Here is a 20,096-nt window from a genome sequence, read left to right as displayed (position 1 = left end):
ATGACAGGCTTTATTAAGGTACTTGGGCCAATTTGATCTTGGAATCGATGTAGGTGCCAACAACCTTTTCTGAGATTTCTTTTGGGTTCTTAAGTGTTTTATTTTTTTTTAAGTCTACATTTGTTCTGTTTACTCCCTAAATTGAGCTGTTCCTATCTGATTAAATGTGACAGGAGTACTTCCACCCAGCAAATAAATAAATAGTGATTTCACAATTTGTTCTGTTGATTAGTGGCTGCTCATGATGCAGATTAATAATATTTCATTTGGGCCTGGATAATTGGCATTTTCTCAACTATTGATTATGTAGTTTTGGGGTTTGTGCAGGAATGGAGAATCTGTATTGAAATTTTAGGTGTGTGTGTGTTAAATCGGAATAGGACTTTTGCTTTTCTTTTTGGGTACCCCTCTTTGAGATTCTTTTATTTAGATGTGGTTGTTCTGGTGGCAGCCGCAGCATCAAGATGGTGATTTGAATCACAGCATTGATGATCCTGTGGTCACAAGTTCATTGAGATTATAGGCCTCTCAGATGGGAATTTCAAGAATGCCTAGCATCATATAGATCAGTGTTGTCCTTTGGAACTTCTGTGCTGAGGTTCTGCATCTGTACTGCACAATGCAGTAGCCTCTAGTCTGCGTGACTGTGGAATTCTTAAAGTGGGGCTAGTATGGTCATTCACTGAGTAAGTAAACTTTAAACATCAATCGATTCAAACAGTCCCGTGTGCAGCTATGAGTGGTCCAAAGGAACATCTGAAATCCCGCACGGCAGGTATACCTTTGCAGGTCCTGCGAAGGCTGCTTTAAGCTCTCTTCCATGCTGGGCCCCATTCTAGTGCTTCACACCTGTTCTTGCTTGGCAGGCTTGCCACAGGGACACACAGATGCATGGGTGTTGCTCCCCATGGCCCCTGAGTTGACCAGGTGGGGCTGGGGAGCTTCTAACATCAGGTTTGCTTATAGTTTTACCTGTTCCCGGTTGGGTCATTTTTCTCTGGGTGCCATGAGGAGAAACAGATTTGGGAAGCCCTGATTTCCACGCATCATCTCATTGATTCCCCACCCCTGCTTTGTGCGCTACATTAAATAATTGTCTCGCCCCTACCATGTTACAAATAAGGAATACCAAAAATAGGTTCAAACTTTCACACTGCTTTGCCCCTAAACCAATTTAAGATTTACCTGAAATTACCTTTTACCATGATGCTCTGCAACTCTTCAACAATGAACTCCTCAGTTCATTTGATCCAGGTTTCCTTGCTCTTCTAAGCATGAAGAGTTAACACTTTTGCCAAGTACTGGTGACTCATGCCTGAAGTCTTCCCTGCTTAGGAGGCTGAGATCTGAGGATTAAAGTTTGAAGACAACCCAGACAGAAAAGTCCATGATACTTTTATCTCCAACCATTCACAAAAAAAACAGGAATGGAGCCATGGTTCAGATAGTAGAGCATACTCCTGTAATCCTAGCACCTTGGGATTATCTCAGGCTGAGCTCTGAGAATTGAGGTTCAAAGCCAGCCAGGCGTAAAAGTCCTTGAGACTCTTACTTTCCATTAACCACTAAAAATTTTAAGCCAGATGTGGAGCTATGGCTCAAGTGGTAGAGCACTAGCCTTAAGCAAAAAAGCCACAGGAAAAAACCCAGCCTCAGTTCAACCCCAGTACAGGGGTGCCTGCGCGCGCACACACACACACAGGCACACACACGAGTAACACTCTCCCAAAGTTGTCCAGAAGAAGAATAATACAACTGCCACCAGTAGGTTCAGCCAGGAACAGGCCATGGCCGAGCCCTTGTTACATTTAATCTGAGAGCAGGTTGGGGACATGGAAAAAATCTTGTGGCTATGGAGTCAAGAGCCCTTCCAGCTAGCAAATGGTTTTGGTGGAGAAACTTGGCCTTTGGAAGGCTTGAGCATCTCATTTGTGAACCACTCAGCAGCTCCAGCCACCTGCATGTTCTGTGATGGTGAGCGGTGGGCACGGGCACATTCACACACACACAAACAAACACACACACACACACACACACACACACACACACACACACACACACACACACACACACACACGCCTTTGGTAAATGGGTCAACATCCAATCAAGGCTAGTGAAAAGCTCTCTGTGGGCCAATGCTGGGTGGCAAAGTGGGGGAGAAGACACAAACAGGAAGAGTCTTTGAAGCAAAGCCTCTTCTCAAATGCACTGCCATTTCCACTGTCCAACTTTGTGGTTTCCTCTTTTAAAACATGAAAATGACCCTTTGTCATCTTGTACCAGAATAGATTTGAATGTGTGTTCTAGAAAGATCCCCCAGTGTCAGCCACTAAACAGTGATTAATGCAGTAATTAGCCGATCAATCATTAATTGCTGTAAATTAAATGATACACAATTAATGTGCCGCTTTATCACCAATAATTAGGGGTAAAAATTGAACTGTTGGCAAAGAATCATAGCAAGATGGGTATTGAAATGCAGTAGCTGCCATGGTTTCTAGCCACAGAACCCCAGGCTGGGTGTAGCTAGGGTAATTTGAGACTTCGTGACTAGGGGGTATTGGTGCTTTAAAAGAGTTGGGGGGAGCAGACTAGGGGACAGGGCTGGACAACTAACTCAAACTCACATCATGATAATGCTTCGAAAATTCGTTGTGTATATACATACACACACGCGTACACACATATAATTTTGGTAAAACTTTCTCTTACAATTGTAGTTTTGAGTGTTTTTTTCTAAAGAAAGGACCTGAAGGGATTTTACTTTTTTTTTTTTTTTTTAAATCCATGATGCTCACCTAACACAGAGCAATTAGTGCAGTGGAGCGTCCCTGATTTGAATCTATGGAAGATTGCTATTAGAGGAAGTATTAATGGGTTGGCAAGGTCTGGGCGACTGTTAGGGAAAAGTGTGCTTATGGAATATGGTGCTGGCAGGCATGATTTCAATCGCATTTGACATGTTTAACATAAATGTATAGTGCACGGCTCTTGCTGCATATGAATAATTCCTGCAGACCTACTGCCTTTCTAATTACTGAGGCTGAAAAAAAGCAGGTCAGGCACATCCTGGTGGAAATCTATTACCAGCCCTCCCTCTGGTCTCCTCGTTGTTTACAGCTTTGTATAAATAGAGATGCCATTGTATGGGGAACTTAATGCTTGAAATGTAATCTGTGACAGAGAATAGAGAGGGGCTGGGGAAAATGCTGCTACTTCTCCCCCCTCCCCCCTTTCTTTCTTTCTCTCTCTAATTTAATCAGGTCCATAAAGACAAAAGAAAGTATATGCTTGGAGGGACCATCCTGTGTTAGGAAAATCACTGGGCTCATAGGAATCAGAAGTTATGGGCTCTTGGCCCAATTCTGCTTCTAGGATTCCCTGCATGGTATTAGGGTTTCTGGACCCCAGCTTCCAAATCTGTAAGGTTTGGAAGGCTGAACTAAACAAGTTCTTACAAAGATATCATGGGAGGAAGAACAGCTGATGAGTAGTGCAAACTCAAGGAATGTTAAGCACTAAAGTCAGAACACTGGTACCTTTCAAAGCTTTTCCTAGTCTGTAGTTAATATAGCATGGCTTGGGCCCAAGCTGACTTTCTCCAGACCAGCTCCATGTTTCCTGGAGGGGTATCAGAACATGACAGGCTCTTACTTAATCCCGTGTTGTTGGACTGATTCCTCTGCTGTGATGTCAGCGCTGGTATTATTATGATACGGAGATCAGTGGAGGGACCCAGTGAGTCTCACATGAGAGCCTTGGAGCAGCGATTCTACATGCCAACCAGCCTCCTGTGGCTAGGGACCAGCCCATTCACCACCACCCTGCCTCTACAAAGATCATTTTGGCCTAAGTCTATATGCTTCCAGCATTTGGTTCCATTTTTCTACTTCACCCAGAAGGAAATTAGTCTTTGCAGTGGGATGCATGTGAAGGAATGCATGGAGCCAGCCTTGCACAGCCTATTTGTGGTTCGCATTCTTGCCAAGGGAAACTGGTTTTGGTTTTATGTTTGCACAGAGATGGGAATTGTGAGGCTATGTCAGCTTTTCCAGGGTCCACTTGTACCCCTCACTTCCTCCCCCTCTTTTTTCCCCCCAGCCACTTTTAGTATAACTTGGCTGGTTTAAAGTCACTGCAGGCAGAATTCTGTCTCACAATTGAAAACAAACCATGAACTATTTTTATGTTAAGAAGCAAAAATAGATATAGGGTGTGGTGTATATCTGGACATGCCTGAATTCCAGTAATCCAAAGTTTGACTGAGAATTTATATTGTTAAATTGTAAAGAAAGATAGGGACTGTATCAGTTGAGCAAATATTTTTTGTGCAGATATGTAAAAAAAAAAGGAAGGTATATCTCTCTTCCTGGAAGACTAGTCATATGTAATCACATAATTATGGAATGGCGTAATGAGAATTATCATCAAGGTACAGATAAGGGGCAGTGGAAATGTAAATCAAGGAACAAGTCATTGTTCACCAATATGGAAAATACCTTATAGATTTCATGCCATTCTTATGAAGTGACCATGTTAATCTTCCCTGCTCTGGTCCAATTTTTGCATCTCTGTTACTAGAATCACGATCTTTATTTTTTCTCATGGGAATAGCAGAGCACTATTCCCTAGGCTCTTCTATTCTTCTTGGGTCCAATGTTATCTTTATTCTGCAGGCTAGAGAACTCTGACCCCATAGATTAAAAATTGTGGATGTCAGGGCTGTGATTAACCCGTTTGTTTACCTTCGGAACCACAGATGCATTCGGTACATTAAAAACAAAAGAACATGTTACAGAGTCACTTTCTTGTATATGAAAATTGGAGGAGAGGCACTTAGAAATCCTATATTTCTCTAGTTCTCACATGGAACAACCTGCTATTTATGGTCACAGGCCATGTGGCACGTATTGATTTTTGTAACAATCTCTAACACCTAGTGAGTGCATAGTACTATTCAAATGCTTCCTTAGCAGTCAGTTGGTAAAACTCTATGACAAATACTTTCAAGGTCAAATTATTGTACTTCCTCCTTTGTGGAGGTCAAACCCATAGGTTTAGATTGTTCCATGTTACTGTAGAGAAAAGGCAAATTTAGTGTTTGTACTGATCCTAAAACCTAGTCCTGAAAAGGAGGGCTCGCCCCCTCACTTTGTGGCTTCCTGGCTCTGCACGGACCCAGTGTTCCTCCTCAGATGCTTCTGGAAGTGACACCATAGCAACAAGTATCTGGGCTGTCACGCTGTGGCGGACTCTGCAGTAGGCTGCGTATGCCTGCAGTCTCCTGACCACACAGACCCCCTTGGCATGAAGAAACTGCAGGTTCAGTGATGGAGGCCCCAAGGCTAGGATGTGATGCAGGGTGTGACCGTGCTGAAACCGCTGTGTTTTATGACTCAGTGAGGAGGACTAGTGCCTTCATGTTAAGGGAATCCAGCCGTAGGCAAGAACAAACGAGAAGCATGACCTTTCTGAAGAGAGTCTGAGGCGTGTGAGGACCTCCTTGCCACTCCCTCCTTCCTGCACATCACTTCCCCTAGGCTTTGGGAGCTCCGGTGGGTGAGGTGAACCTCCGGACTCCATGGAGACTGAGGAGGCATCCATGGAAGTATTACCGTTTCTGTGCTGTACGCACACACACACACAAAAATCATTGGGGTGCTTTAAACTTACAGGGGGAGGTAGAGAAGGGTTCCCATTTCCCCACCTTGTAGAGGTTTAAGCAGTATGTTTTCTCCCTCAGCACAAAGTCTCTCCTTTCCTGTGGAACCTAGATTTGGAAAAGGAACCTTGTGGGTAACATCGATTACAAGGAAAATGTGACGTTTTATCACTGTGGACACCTCCCCTCCCCAGATTCTATGGGTTTATCTTCACAAGTTTGGTGGTAAACATCTTAGGGAGATAGTTTGGGAACCCTGGAAGAATATCGCTGTATTCCAGTCTCTGGGAATGTCTGCTGTGTTGGGGCCTGGTGATCCTAACTAATGCAATTAGTATTTAATTTAATGGGGACTGAATGAGTGTCTGTTCGTTAACCTTGGCCTGGTCGCTTACTGACTGGAGTTACCACTGGTTGTGATCTGCTTTATCCCTTTTCTTCTGCTGGTTCAGCCAAGGATCCTCTCAGGCTGCTGCTTTCTGCTCTGGTTATCTCCAGGTCCACGGTCCCCAGTGCCTTGTCGTGAAGCTTCAGGCATGTCCTCCCAGCTGTAGCCACAGCTGCAGGTGGCATCTGTACACAGCTCAGGAGGCTGTGCCAGGGGAAAGTGGGGTACTCTGGGAGAATTGACAAGAGGCCAAAGGGTGAGCAAGGCTGACTGAATACCTCTAAATAGGACATCCGAAATATTTATCAGGTCCCCCAAATCCTGTCATAAGCCAAGCTTATGCTAGCAAGCAATTAAGTTATTAAATGCCTGGCAGCTGATACCGGTCTAAATAGGATAGGTGGCGGCTCTGTTTTGACTGGAGGTTCTTTTACAAACCTAACACGTAGGAAGCATGGTATCTTGAAACTGAAATGGAGCTTGTCCCTTTGGCAGCTCACCACAGTGTAATCAGCAGCCTTATGCACGTGTCAACAAGGAGTTAATGCAATAAACTAAAGCCTAACTACTGTTTTTCCTGTCTGACGCTGTAGACCAAGTGGCAGTACCTACCTGTTAGTGCGGGCCTGCCACTCCACCTCAAGTCTTCAGAGGCACCAGCCAGTCAGCTTACTGGGAAAGCAGCGTCGCTACAGTTCAGCATGGGTCTGACCCTCTCTCTGGCTCCCAGAGTGCTGAGAGCGAATGTAGATCTGTGCACCTTCCCAAGGGCCAAAGCAAAAGTGGGGGAGGGGGCGGTGGTGGTGGTGAGGGTGAAGGGAGTTTAAACTGGTTTAAGCTGGTGTGGCTTATAGTTGCTCAGGGTAGGAATGCCAGCAATAAAAAGGCTTCCTTCTTGTGCAAGGTAGAAAGGTCTGCAGGTATTTTCCTGCCTGTCTTTGGAGAAGTTCTTTAAGGCATGTGGAAAGAATGAGATTATTCTGATTTATACTGCAAGCAGAACACAATGGAGGTTAGTCCTTTTTTTTTCTTTTTTTTTTTAAATTTCAGCCTTTGAAAATGTGTCTGCCTTTGTTGGCAGCAAGAACGGTTTCCCTTAGGGGACAGCCATCCTTAATCTTTCACCTTTGACCTCAAGGGAAAGCATAATTTTCTTCCCCAAATTTAGATGTGAAGGTGGTGTCATCAGAATCATTAGGAAGTGGACCTGCAGATCTGCCCATGCTTGCCAGACCCTGTCAGTTAGCAATTAGACCACAAAGTTCCATAAAGTCCCACCGGTTCCATAAAGCTGGTAGGGGCTCTCAATGTGTGTTCCCTGGAACCTCAGCATTACCCGGGAACCTACGTAGAAATACACATTCTCAGACTCAGAGCTACAGAATCAGAAATTCTGTGGTCCATGCTTTAATGAGCCCTCCAGGGCCTTCTGGTGCACTAGAGCTTGAGAATCTCAGGTCAGCAGTCTCGGTGGTTTTAAGACTGGATAGCAAGTCCCGAGCCACTGCTGGGTGAGGGAGGTACTGAGCTTTCCTATAACTCAGGGTGAATGCGCACAGACATAAGCAGGAGTGTCAGGATTGGGGATGGAAAGGAGGGATGAAGGTCAAAGGGGCTGGTCACAATGGCAGGTGCCTAAAGACTGGGAGATCTTTAGTAGTGCCTGAGTGCTGGTGTGAGCCCTCTGTGTTTTTACTATTCTTACGCTGTCTTGTAACTCAGTAATTGCTGCTAGATAAAAGGTAAACTAATAATAACGCCTAAGAGCCACTGGAGTTTCAAAGTATTGACTGATGTAGCTCATTGTTGAATTGGAGAAGGAAAATAGTCTTTCCTAATAGTTACTATCCCTGAGCATCTTTTCCTCAAGTCTGGCGCTCTACTACTTGAGCCACAGCTTCACTTTTGGCTTTTTGGGGGTAGTTTATTGGTGATAAGCGTCTCACAGACTTTCGAACTGAGATCCTCAGATCCCAGCTTCCTGAGTTTCTAGGATTATAGGTGTGAGCCACTGACACCTGGCTTTAGCCTGGACTTTGAGCAGGGAAAAGAAGCTCCCAAGTTCTTTTAGCTAGGGTGTGTGGACTACCCCTGCTGGGTGCTCAGATGGCTGCCGCTATGCCACACAAGGCCTCTCCAATCCCAATTGGAAACATCTTTAAGTGCCTAGTTGGAGGCAGAATGACACGTTTAAAGACCGAGTTGGCAGCAAAGCAGACTCTTTAAAGGAACTGTTGTTCTTTGTAGTAAGGGAGGAAGAGAAATTTAGCCAGATCTGTGGCCACTTATCAGGTGCAGTAGCTCCAGAGAAGAAAGCAAGAAAGCTCAGCATGTCCTCTGGGGAAGGAAGTGCAAGCCGATGCCAAGATTAGCTCCACTTTCATTGGTGAGATGAAGATCACCAAGTCCAGAAGCACGGATGACCTTCTAGAAACACTCTTTGTGCCATTGAGAGGGAATTTTGAGATCCATGAGAAGCTGGGGGAGAAGCCACATGGAAAGAACACATCTTCCACTTAATTAGGATTGTGAGCCAAAAGTCCATCTTCGGATCTGGTGTCTATGTCTAGTGAGCTGGGGTAGCTCTCCCAACTCCCAACACTTGAGTATGGAGTTGTGTGAAAGAAAAAAAAAAGTCTCCCCCATAGTCAATGGAGATACATAAATGATTGCTGTAAATTTCTGGGGCAGGTGGCAAGCTGGTTTACGGAATGTAAGGCGATGAGAACCTCTGGTTTACGGAAAGTAGCATGAATTAATAATCATTTAATTGGCTCCTCCATTATGCTGTTGGTTTGGAGATGGAAGTTTAGATGGAGGGGCTGTCAGCAGTACTTTAGCTAAGAGTCTGATGTGAAGCACTGGGGGTAGCAGTTGCTTTGGGCTCTCCACAAGGATCAAATGTCAGGCAGCATCCCAGGCCCTTAGTGGGCTCACCTCAGGACCCCCAAAAGGAAGATGATCAGCACTTTGGTGAATACTACCGCCAAGTGCCACTGCACCACAAAGAGGGGAAATGCAGAAGAAACTTCCCAGCAAGGTGGACGGCTAGCTCCGTGCTTGCCTGGGATCTCCCCAAGGGAGTCTGTGGCTAGAAGGAGCCCAGCCTGCACAGGTTGTCCACCGGGCTGTGCTCAGGGTGAGGGACGAGAAGACGAGTTTTGCTTCAAAAACACAGAAGTGGCTTCTACTGGCACTTGGTTTTCTTGGAGAACATGTGGATGCCTGGCTAATGATTAGAGGCTGATGGCTGGGTATCTTAAACTTACATTTTTTAAATTCATTTTGAACTTTTTTTTCCGGGTATTTCGTGTGGCAGTAGCTCCATGCTTCTTGTGTTTCTTGAGCCGCACAGTCCTTGCTACCAAATGACAAATGAGCCACATGATGGCATTAAGTCCACTGATGAGAGTTTTCAAAGTCACCCAAATTTCAGGGACCTAGATTCAGAATTTGTTAGTAAAGATTGGGATTGGGTAAGAAGTTGTCTAGGAAGAATGGTTTTATATCAGGTGAAGTTCTAGCAGACCGTCAGTGTTTGAATGCTGTGTTTCTACCACGATTGGCTACTCCATATGCCCACTTGTGCTTTTTGGGGGACAGTCCATGTGGCAAGAAATTGCCACTGCCTCCTTGCTAAGTTCCAGGTGGCATCTGAGCTGGGTTTTCTTTGTCACAATGATGCCCCATTTACTTTGCTATATGGGATCTGTTCTCCATGGCGTTCACACGATTTCCTGCCACAGTCTCCATCCTGTTTGAAATGCCAGAAGCTCAGCATGCCGTCTCTTGAAGATTCATTGAGATTTAACACATAGTTTTCATATGACATAACTGCCAAAATGAGAAAAATTGCTTTAGCCAGCTAAGTAAAAGAATACCACCTGATGTTTCACACAGTATGGATCCAAATACCAACTTTTTCATGGACAGCTGAATTTAAATGCTACAGCATTTAACTATATACCATTAAAAATAATATAGCTATATGACACACATGATGCTGTCACCTAAATTCAACAGTTATTTTCTTTCACTTTTCTAATACCTGTTGTAACATGGTGAAATGCATATGCGATTTCTGATTTACATTTCTAATTGCTTCATAGCTATCATTTTAATATTTTTGAATGCTCAAAATAACAATGCCATTATTTATACCATGCCCTATTTTAAGATCCATCTACATTTTCTGTTTTTGATTGAATCCCAGTACTCCCAATACTATCTTAAGCAAGTGCTTTACCACTTGACCACTCCCTTCCCCCACTTTTTGTTTTTTTAGTCTCACTAAATTGCTCAGGCTGGTTTTGAACTTGTTACCCTCTCACTTCATCTTCTTAAGTAACTGGCATTACCACTATAAGCCTCCATGCTGGGTTAGATTGATTCCAATTCATTTTATCTTTATAAAAACCACTATAGGTAACAAACCTTCAAGTTGTTTTTCTTTCGTGCTGCCAGTACAAAGTACAGGCACCAACTGTTTAAACCAGGTCTTGTCTCGGAGCACATGCATTTCCTTTTCACTAAGGTGACCTCATACAACACTCAGAGTGACTAGTAATTGATTTTTTTAATGGTCTTTTCTATATTGTAACATCTCTTCTAGAGTAAAAGTTTTGAAAAGTCTTCAAAGCAGAAAACCACAGTACTTTCTCTCTCATGGTATTTGTACAACCTCATTTCCTTATGCCTACAATGCAAACCAGTGACAGAAGTAGACATTGATTTTGTGACTGGGGCCCTTTTGAAGTTGTTCAGAGAGGAAGGAGCTTCAGAAAACCTCAGAGTATCTGTGGCTGTAATAAACCCTCATCTAACATGTTGATGGAGAATGTGTGCAACTCTTCCCCTATCTGCAGAAATTATACAGAGACTTTCCTTACCATGTCTTGATAGGGGTTGATGTTTTATTGTCTGCTGACAACTGGGGAGGGAATCGTGTTAGCTTACTTAGCCTAACTCTTGTGAACATTCCCCATACCTCCCAGAAAAAAAACACAATGAGCTTGTAAGTGGGGTGTGTAGAGACTCTGCTATAAAAGTAGCATCCTTTATCTTTAGTGAAGGAGCGAGTAAGCTGTAGGAAGCTAGTGTCCACTTCTGGACAGATGTAATTCAGTAATGATACAGGTTGTCCTTGGTAAAAAGGAGCTGAACCCCGAAGTTTGTGCACCAGTGGATACAGTATTTCATATTACAGCAGGGCTGTTGTGTTGCTGGGAACAAAGAGGAGCAAGTGAGTGAGTGCTGATTTTTTTTTTTTTTTTAAACACTCTATAATGGCTCCTTAGCTGAAGCTCACAATAGAAGCTTTAAAATTCTGGAGCAGTTTGAGTTTTGAAGGGAAAAAAAAAAAGGTAAAGGTAATAAAGGCTCCCCTCTCCATGCAGGGGGAAAGAATACTGGCTTCTAAAGCTAGATGTTCACCTCTGCAACCCTGCCATGATTCATGCATTCAGCAATGAAGGAAGAGGATGGACTCTTTGGTCCTGCGAAGAAGCTAATGCTACAGTGGGTGACTGTGTTCGCCTTTCAGTTCCGAGAGTGTGAGATGAGTTGGGTTGTCTCAGCCAAGGTGCCCATTCATTCCCGCTGCTGAGAGCTGCCCAGCTGACTCATCTCATGGTAGGATGACAGGCCAGCGAAGGCATTTTTAAGGTGATGTCATCATGTAGCTTCAGGCCAGGTAGACTGGCACACACGCTGGGAGAAAGGTTCGGAATAGAACCTGTCTCTTAGCTGCCTCTGCTGGAAGGAAGAGCGGATGGTGGGTCGTTCACAATTGTAAACACCAAGCCCAACCTCATGCTGACTTTTGAGATGTGGAAAGAAGGCGGGAGGAGGGGGGATGACTGACATCAATAGGCATCTAAAGAGAAAGTACTGGTGGGTGGCTTCATTCACTCCATCCTTATGCTCAACACCCTCTTACAGGCTCAGAGGCTTCCTGGGAACTATTGGGGAATGCTCCTGAGTTAGATTAAGTACAGCTGACACAGCTTCTCTCCAGCTTCCAGGCAAAACATCAATCCTTACCAAGACCCGATAAGGAAGTCTTTGTATACTCTCTGCAGATAGGCAAAGAGCTGCACACCTTCTCCATCAACATGCTGGAGGAGGACTTAGTACGGGTTTCCTCTAGCTCCTTCTTCTCCGAACAACTCCAAAAGGGCTAGCATCTCATTTCATCTGTCTCTTCTAGAATGTAGAAGATAGCCACTGAGCAAAACTAAAGCTGATGGGGAGAATAAGGAAGCTTCTAGGGGTAGAAGAAACGTCAGTCCATGAAACATTAAAGACTTCTGCTGTGGAATGTTCTGGCAGGGACCTATCACTTGGCAGGGTCTAAGCCTTGGGACGCGAGGTTCTGTGGTGTCAGGTCTGAAGGGGGCAGGAGATGGGAAGTGGGCCATGGGGGAACTGGTCTACAATGTTACAGCACCTAGTTAATCAGCAGCCAATCCATCACATTAAATATCTAGCCGTCATGTATTACCTTTCAAGTGAAAATGAATAACTCCCATTAAGAGCAAAATGGGTTTGAAGTCGATTCGAGACAGATTAAAGTACTGTTATGAATCTGTGTAGGGGGAGGGGAAGGGCCTGTGTGTAATATCCCTGTCCTTGTGCTTTTTAAATAATAGATGTAGTACAAAGTTATAGAGACTAGGTTATCAAGATGCTGGGGTTAAAGTTCATAAGATGTGCATTCTGGGAAAAGCATCAACTTCCTGGAATATTTCCTGTATTTGGCTTTTTGTTTTCAAAATTATTTTGTGCTTTATGTGGGTTTAATGAGTAAATAATTGATTTTCTTTTTTTTAAAAAAGTGCACTTCTGTAATGACAGCACCTTGGTGTCCATAACAGAACTAATTGCGAAGTTGGACATAGGTGAAAATACACGCCAGTAGAATAGGTTAAAGGTCAGAAACCAGTTTTAGCACCATTAGAAGCGAGGCTTCCGAGAGCATGAACTTGCTGCGTCACATTGTCTTTTGATGGTAGCGGTAGATGCACATTTTCAGAATTTTTTTTTTCTTACTGCTTTTAAGCAAAACTCTGGACTAGAGGTATGGCTTAAGTGGGTAAATGCCATCTGAGCTAGAAAACTGAACAAGAGCACAAGTTCCTGAGTATCAACCCCCTGCAAAAGAAAAATCTGGAAAATAGAGCACCATGTCCAAAATAAGTGAAGAAGCCAGCCCTTCCCTGGAAACTGGCTGCATTTGAGAATAACGCACTGTAACCCTGTGCCGGAATGCAGCTGACACTGGAGGAACCCTGCCGCCCGTTCTGGTTGAGCCCTTAGCCCAGCTATTTCCTACCTAAAATCTTGTAGCTTCCCGGGTCCTTTCGGTGCTTTCCAGAACTGCCCCCAACACTTTCGCTTAGTCACTGTTTGGAACTCAAACCTGCCCCTCCCTGTTAATTGATTTTTTGGGGGGAGGGGGGAGAGGGAGGGTTGGACTGTTGTAAAGAGGCATGTTCCTGCAAGCACATGGGAAATTGTCCTTTCGTTCACCCGCCCTGAAGAGACTCCCATGTCTGAACCATGGGCCAGATTATAGCTTGGACTAAGGCCCTGCCTAGTTCTACTCTGCATCGATTTCAGCAAAATGCCGATCTAAAGTCGGTTGTGTTCCTCTCCATGTTGGCCCACAGGTGTCCACTGAACCCTTCTCAAATCCTCGTTGTGAGGTTACGTAGGACTTGCTATGTGGTGATTCCTGGAGGTGGGACGACACAAATTGGGATGCATAGTTCCTTTCATCGCTGCATCAGCACGTCTCACATTGAGGCTGGCAAAGCTACTGGAGAGACTTTGTGACCTGCCCACAGCCCTTCTGCCCACCACGGATGCAAGGCAGTTGAACTGCGTTTAGATGGGAGAAGTTAGAAGAGACTGAATTTAGCTCAGTCTAACTAAGAGCCTCTTGTTGCTTTTTTTCCCCCCCTCTTTTGCCCAGTATTGAGTTGTTAAGGTAGTGACAGAAATCCATGGGGGGGGGAAAGAAACACTTACTTCTTTTCCAATATACTTGATAAGTCAGTCCGGATGTTCATCCTTCCTAAATTTTGGTGTTTAGGGAAAATGCTGTGCTATAAATGAATGTTGATTTACACCCAGAACAAACCTGGTGGGAAGTGATCTGGTCTGGCTACTGCACTGCATCTTCCACTTTTTTCTTCCAGCACCGTCCAGCCAGCAAGAGAAGGAGCTGACAGAGTCTCCTGCAACCTCCAAACGCATCTCCTTCCCAGGTAGCTCTGAGCCTCCACTCTCTTCGAAGCGACCAAAAACATCAGAGGAGATCAAAGCAGAGCAGGTGAGGCCAGAGGGGGCTCTGCTGCTGGCGGGCACTGTTTCAGGCCTGGGTAGGGGCTGAACTTGGGGTGGGCAGGCTTGAGGCAGACGCTTACCGGCGGGAACCCAAGACTCAGCCCGAGGCATGGGTGTGTCTCCCCAGATGTACCAGTGTCCCTACTGCAAGTACAGCAACACCGATGTGAACCGGCTGCGGGTGCACGCCATGACCCAGCACTCGGTGCAACCCATGCTTCGCTGCCCTCTGTGCCAGGACATGCTCAACAACAAGATCCACCTCCAGCTGCACCTCACCCACCTCCACAGCGTGGCACCCGACTGCGTCGAGAAGCTCATTATGACGGTAAGGCAGCCCAGGGCTCCTCTTCCTCCCCATGATCTGCTTCCTCCCCAGGTCAGAGGTGATGCGGTGACAGGAAAGAGATCTGTCTGTGGGAAGAGAAAGCCAGAGTGAAGTGGGGAATGGCAGAAATGCATCCTAGCTCTGCGGCCAGTGTGTCACTGTTCCTGTCTTAGACTTGGCATGACCCAGGCCAGAGTGCCGAACCTGTGTCCCCATCAGGATGGAGAGGCAGGCCTAATCTCTTCTATGATGAAGCCGTTGTTCAGATTCTCCAAATCTTACTGAGCAAGCACCACTACCTCATCTTCAGAACAGACCCTAGAATATGTGACCCCTTCTCATTAACGTGGGGAAACCAAGGCTCAAAGAAGTTCCTACCATTTGTTAAGTGGTAGAGTTGAGATCCAAGCCCACATTTTCCAGCTAGCCTGCGATGTAGATCTTAAGTGAATACTTTATTCTCAAAGCAGCAAACTTGTCTGTTGAATATAGCATGCTGCTTCATGACTTTTTGAACACAGAGAATTGCTGGGCCTACAGGTTTTGAGTAAAACTATAAACGTAGCCCCAAAAAGTCAGTATAAAAATTCTAAACAAGGCACTGATGGCCTACTCCTGCAATCCTAGCTACTCAGGAAACTGAGATCTGAGGATTATGGTTTGAAGCCAGCTCAGGCAGGAAGTTCATGAGATACTTGCTTATATTAGTTGCCAAAAAGCTGCAAGTAGAGCTGTGGCTTAAGTGGTAGAGTGCTAGCTTCCAAAGAAAAAAGAAAAACAAAAGCCTAGAGATAGCACCCTGGTCCTGAGTTCTAGCCCCAGGGCCAGCACAAAAAAGCAAAAGAAAATTTAAATTCTAACTATAGCATGCAAACATTTAAAAATATTACAGATGGTAGTAATGTCTTGCTTTTGACTGTGTATGGGGACTGCTATGATGTCCTTTCCTGGCTATTAAAGGAAGAGCCACCAAAAAGAACAATTCATGTTTTTTGTTGTTGTTGTTGTTGGCTGTGGGGCTTGAACTCTGGGCCTGGGTGCTGTCCCTGAGCTCAAGGCAAGCACTCTACCACTTGAGCCACAGCATCACTTCCAGTTTTCTGGTGGTTAATTGGAGATAATCTCACAGACTTTCCTGTCCAGGCTGGCTTTGAACCATGATCCCCAGATCTCAATCTCCTGAGTAGATAGGATTACAGGTGTGAGCCACCAGTGCCCACTGTCTTAGCATTATTTCAACAGTGGGGTAATGGAAAGTTGATTTGCTTGACTTTTTACATGGAGATTCCAGAAAGATCGTCTGTTCAGAATTCCACATTAATCATGTGCAGAGCATTTCTAGTTCCATTTGGTGATGAAAAATTAATAAATAATGTTGTAAGTGATGTTTAGTCATGAAGAACATGCAATTGATGATGCATCAAGAGAACTCTCCTAACAGCCAATGGGGACTCATAGGTGACCCGGCTTGTGCTTCCTTCTGGAGATCCTTCAAGTACTAATTCCCTTTCCATGAACATTTTCCAAATAGGCTGGTGACCGCCACAGAGAGGTTCTCTGTAAGAGGAACAGATCATAGGTTCCCGATTTCCCTGCCCTCTTACCAGCCCTGGAAATCATAAGGGAGTTTCCCCAGGCCTCATCTTACTTCCCGAAGTCTGATGACCAGGAATCCTGGGAGCCTAAAACAAACGAAAGAGGTGTGAGGGAGGCATTTTCAACAACGTGACTACATGTTGTTTTTGCTCAGGTGGTTAGTTTTACTGCTTGTATAAATTTAGTGTAAAGAACCTGGTTTACATAAGATAGTAAAAATACTTACTTTGACATCCCTAGGGACTAATGGACAAATTATATTTCAAATATCCCTTGTGGGTTACATTTGCAGGGGGTATGTTAAAGTTGGAACTCAAGGGTCTTGTACTTCCTAAGCAGGCACCCTCTTGCTGAGTCAAACCAATTAGCCCTTTTTGTATCCTGGTTATTTTTGAGATAGGGTCTTGCTTCCAGGCATGTGCCTGGACTGTGGTCCTATTGTTCACTTTCTACCATAGCTGGGATGACAAGGATATACCATCCAGGCTCAGTTTCTTCTGTTGAGATGGAGTCTTATAGACTTTTCTGCGTAGGCTGGCCTGGAACTGAGATGCTTATAATCACTGCCTTCTGTGTAACTAGGATGACAGACACACACCATCCTACCTCGTGATTGGTTGTTGAAGGGGTTTTGAGTGTCTGTCCTCTAACCTCTTGCCTCCTTATCTCAGCCTCTCAAATAATTGGGGTTACAGGCAGGTGTCACTAGTGCTCAGCTTGTCCTATTTTTTTTTTTAATGACAGCAATAGAAGGTAGTGGTGAGTCTTGTAATCACTTTGTCTCTTCATTTACTAATAAAGTCTTCAACTGTTGTGTTTGCGTGGGTACCAAACCTTAAGATAACTCTGGAAGCTACCCACTAACCCAGCACGTTCATAAGCAATGATCTGCAGTCATTTTTTTTTTTTTTAAGATCTAGACGAAAGCAATACAACAGCCACACTAACTATTCTATGCACTGGAATTTGGTAACCACTGTTACAGACCCTCCATCAAGTACAGTAATAGTTTGTACAGTGCTAAGGAACATGTAGTAGATGCATTCACCTGGACAACACAAGCATACAGGAGAAACTGCTCCCTGGAGAGGCTGTACTTGGCACCTTGTATAGAAACCCTTGTGTGCCTCGCTTTCCCACAACAGACGATAGAGATGTTTTCTAGACATTTCTGAAAAGTGCGCCAATTGTGGGAAATGGCTTGCCTTGAGCCAAGTGATGTATTTGGATTTCCATCCTTTAGTTGAACAGAAGAGGAACACAGAGGGCTCTTGTGGGGGCGGGGGGGAGGGGGAGGGATTTGCTGCCACCTCAGGGAGCACCTGGAATCCTGTTTGAGAACTAGAATCCTGACCTTGGTCTGATGCCACAGCCCTTCCTCTGAAAGTTTGGTGTTAAAACAGGATTTGCAATTGTTTTACAACTAAGTGACTCTAATGAACCTGTGGTTAAAATCATGGCCCCGGAGGGTATTTTGCTGTAATTTTATTAGAAAATTGGCCCTGGGAAAGTATTGGTTAGGCATTTTGACGATTTATCTGTTTGTTCCCTGCCAACTAGAGCAGGAAGCTCTGGAAACAGCCTGAGGAGAAATGCCCTGCAAATCACAGCTCCATTTTCTAAGCCATGAAATTAAGGAGTGGCCAGTGTCTGGTCACTCATCCTCTGCGAAGGTGCATTTGCTTTGTCCCCGAGCAGCGAGACTAAATGTCCATGTGGGGAGCATTCCCTCTTCTCCCCCAATGGGCTGGCTGGCTCACTGGGGTGTCTTTGGCTGTGGAAGAGGCAGAGCTGGTTAAGTCTCACAGTTCCTGGCAGACACAGGGTGTGTCCAGGGTGTGTAAAGCTATACATTCTGGTTTTTTGTGTTTTTTTTTTTTTTTTTTTTTTTTTTAATTTTTTTTGGCTCTCTGAGTCCCAAGTTTCAGGATCTAGCTTGGATTGCATTTTCAGTCCCTCTAAAAGTAAATTCTACCCAGATAAATGGAAATAGATTACTTTCCACACAATGTCTTTCCGTTCAGTTGTAAATGGAGAGCGCTTTGAGGAGGCTTCATTTAATAATACCTTATCAGACAGCTTTCAGGAACCTGCAGTGTCTAATATGTCTGTTGCTATGGTAACAGCTGCTTGCTTATGCTCTGCATCTCATATCTATGTCTTCATGGGGCCCCCTTCTTTTTTACTGATGAGGGGGCTTGAAAAATATTCTCCACTGGGAGCAACTGCGGTGCTGGTTTTCCACCATGGAAACTGCCCCACCACACTTCCTTCTGCGTGGCCTATTGGAAACAGAGCTCCAGATGGTCTCTTTACACAGGTCACATGACAGAGGAACTCTGGAAAGCTTCAGGGTGAAGAGGCAAGTGCCCCCACACCCAGCTGGGCAGCTCCTTGCGTGCCCCTCCCCCCCCCCCCCCCCCCCCCCCCGCATACCTATTATTTGTAGGGAAGCTGGAGATCTGAAGCTGGGGTGGGAAATGTGGGGGCTACTGCCCTACCCTCATCTCCCCCAGGCTTCTGGTGAAGAAGGTTTGAGAGCATGAGCACTTGTTTCTGTCCCCTGAATGAGAATGGGGAAGACCACCTACCATTCATTTCAATACACTTAAGTGATTCTAATTGATCTAAACAGGACATACCCCAGATCCTGCATCATAAATCTGGGAAGTGTTCTTTGTTTCACTATTGCGGAGTCACACAGGGCCTCACCGAGGAGAGGAGGATTGGCTCCCAAGCCGGGAACACCATCTTCTCTAGCCCTTCCTCTCTTGTCTCTTTCATAGTTTTTCATTGTTCTGTTTTGTGTAGAAGCACGGATTTCCCTTCCATGCTCCTGGCTCTGCCTTGCCTGCTGTCTTCTCTCTCTCTTTGGGGAGCAAGTTTGTCTCCTGTGATCATAAGACAGCGTTTGAGAGTCTCTGTTCCACATGTGCATGGGTCTCTAGGACAGGCTAGCATCCTGCCCCCACTCCCACTCCAACAAGAGGCTCTCCGGTGGCCACTGGCCCTGGGGTGTCACACCCACCAGGGTATCTGCTCTTTCACTTTGTCTCCATCTCAGAGGAAAGTAATGAAAATAATCGGGCTTCATTAATTCCAAGCCCTGTGAGATGATAGCCATTTGGAGGCTGTTTGCCAATTAGATGGTCTAAATTAGAAGTGACCTTGGTATACCGCCACTGCTTGCCTCTCTGAGGCTAATGAAGCTTTTCTCCCCAATTCTCTTCCTCAGCTCTCTTCTCTGTGTGTGCATGCCCACGTGAGTGCAACTGCTCATGTGTTTCCTGCCCCCCACCCCTTCCCTCTTAACCAGTGTTTCTCGTTTTCACTTTAAAAAAATTTGGTTCTGGCCCACATAAATGTTAACATGGTCTGCAGCTTTACGCATTAGAAACAACAGCTTCATGAATGACCCCACAGAAGCCATTTTAAAAAGGAAACTGGTAGGAAAGATGGAGAGGTTTGTCAGTGCATACAAGATTACAGTAAATATGAGGACTATACTTGCTCCATATAGCAGGTGACTACCATCAATGGTATTATATATTTTCAACAGAGATTTTTTTTTTTTTTGGTCATGGGGCTTGAACTCTGGGCCTGGGTGCTGTCCTTCCGCTCTTCAGCTCAAGGCTAGCGCTCTACCACTTGAGCCACAGCGCCACTTCTGGCTTTTTCTGCTTATGTGGTGCTGAGGAATTGAACTCAGGGCCTCATGCATGCAAGGCAAGCACTGTATCACTGAGCCACCTTCCCAGCCCTTAACATAGGAT

The 20,096-nt window shown here is 45.0% G+C and overlaps 1 protein-coding gene across 1 annotated transcript in view; it reads left to right on the top strand.

The window, feature by feature from the left end:
- The window catches only part of Zfhx3 (zinc finger homeobox 3), a 167,236-nt gene that overhangs the window by 128,793 nt on the left and 18,347 nt on the right, over window positions 1-20,096 (top strand). Inside the window, exons 8-9 of the mRNA XM_042700802.1 lie at window positions 14,252-14,385; window positions 14,527-14,727. Of these exons, the coding sequence (XP_042556736.1) occupies window positions 14,252-14,385; window positions 14,527-14,727 (335 nt within the window). The remainder of the gene's footprint in view (window positions 1-14,251; window positions 14,386-14,526; window positions 14,728-20,096) is intronic.

Source organism: Dipodomys spectabilis, unplaced genomic scaffold, assembly GCF_019054845.1.
Source record: "Dipodomys spectabilis isolate Male_0828 unplaced genomic scaffold, ASM1905484v1 ptg000273l, whole genome shotgun sequence".
In the NCBI taxonomy this organism is placed as follows: Eukaryota; Metazoa; Chordata; class Mammalia; order Rodentia; family Heteromyidae; genus Dipodomys; species Dipodomys spectabilis.
This window is presented reverse-complemented; position numbering and strand designations above follow the sequence as displayed.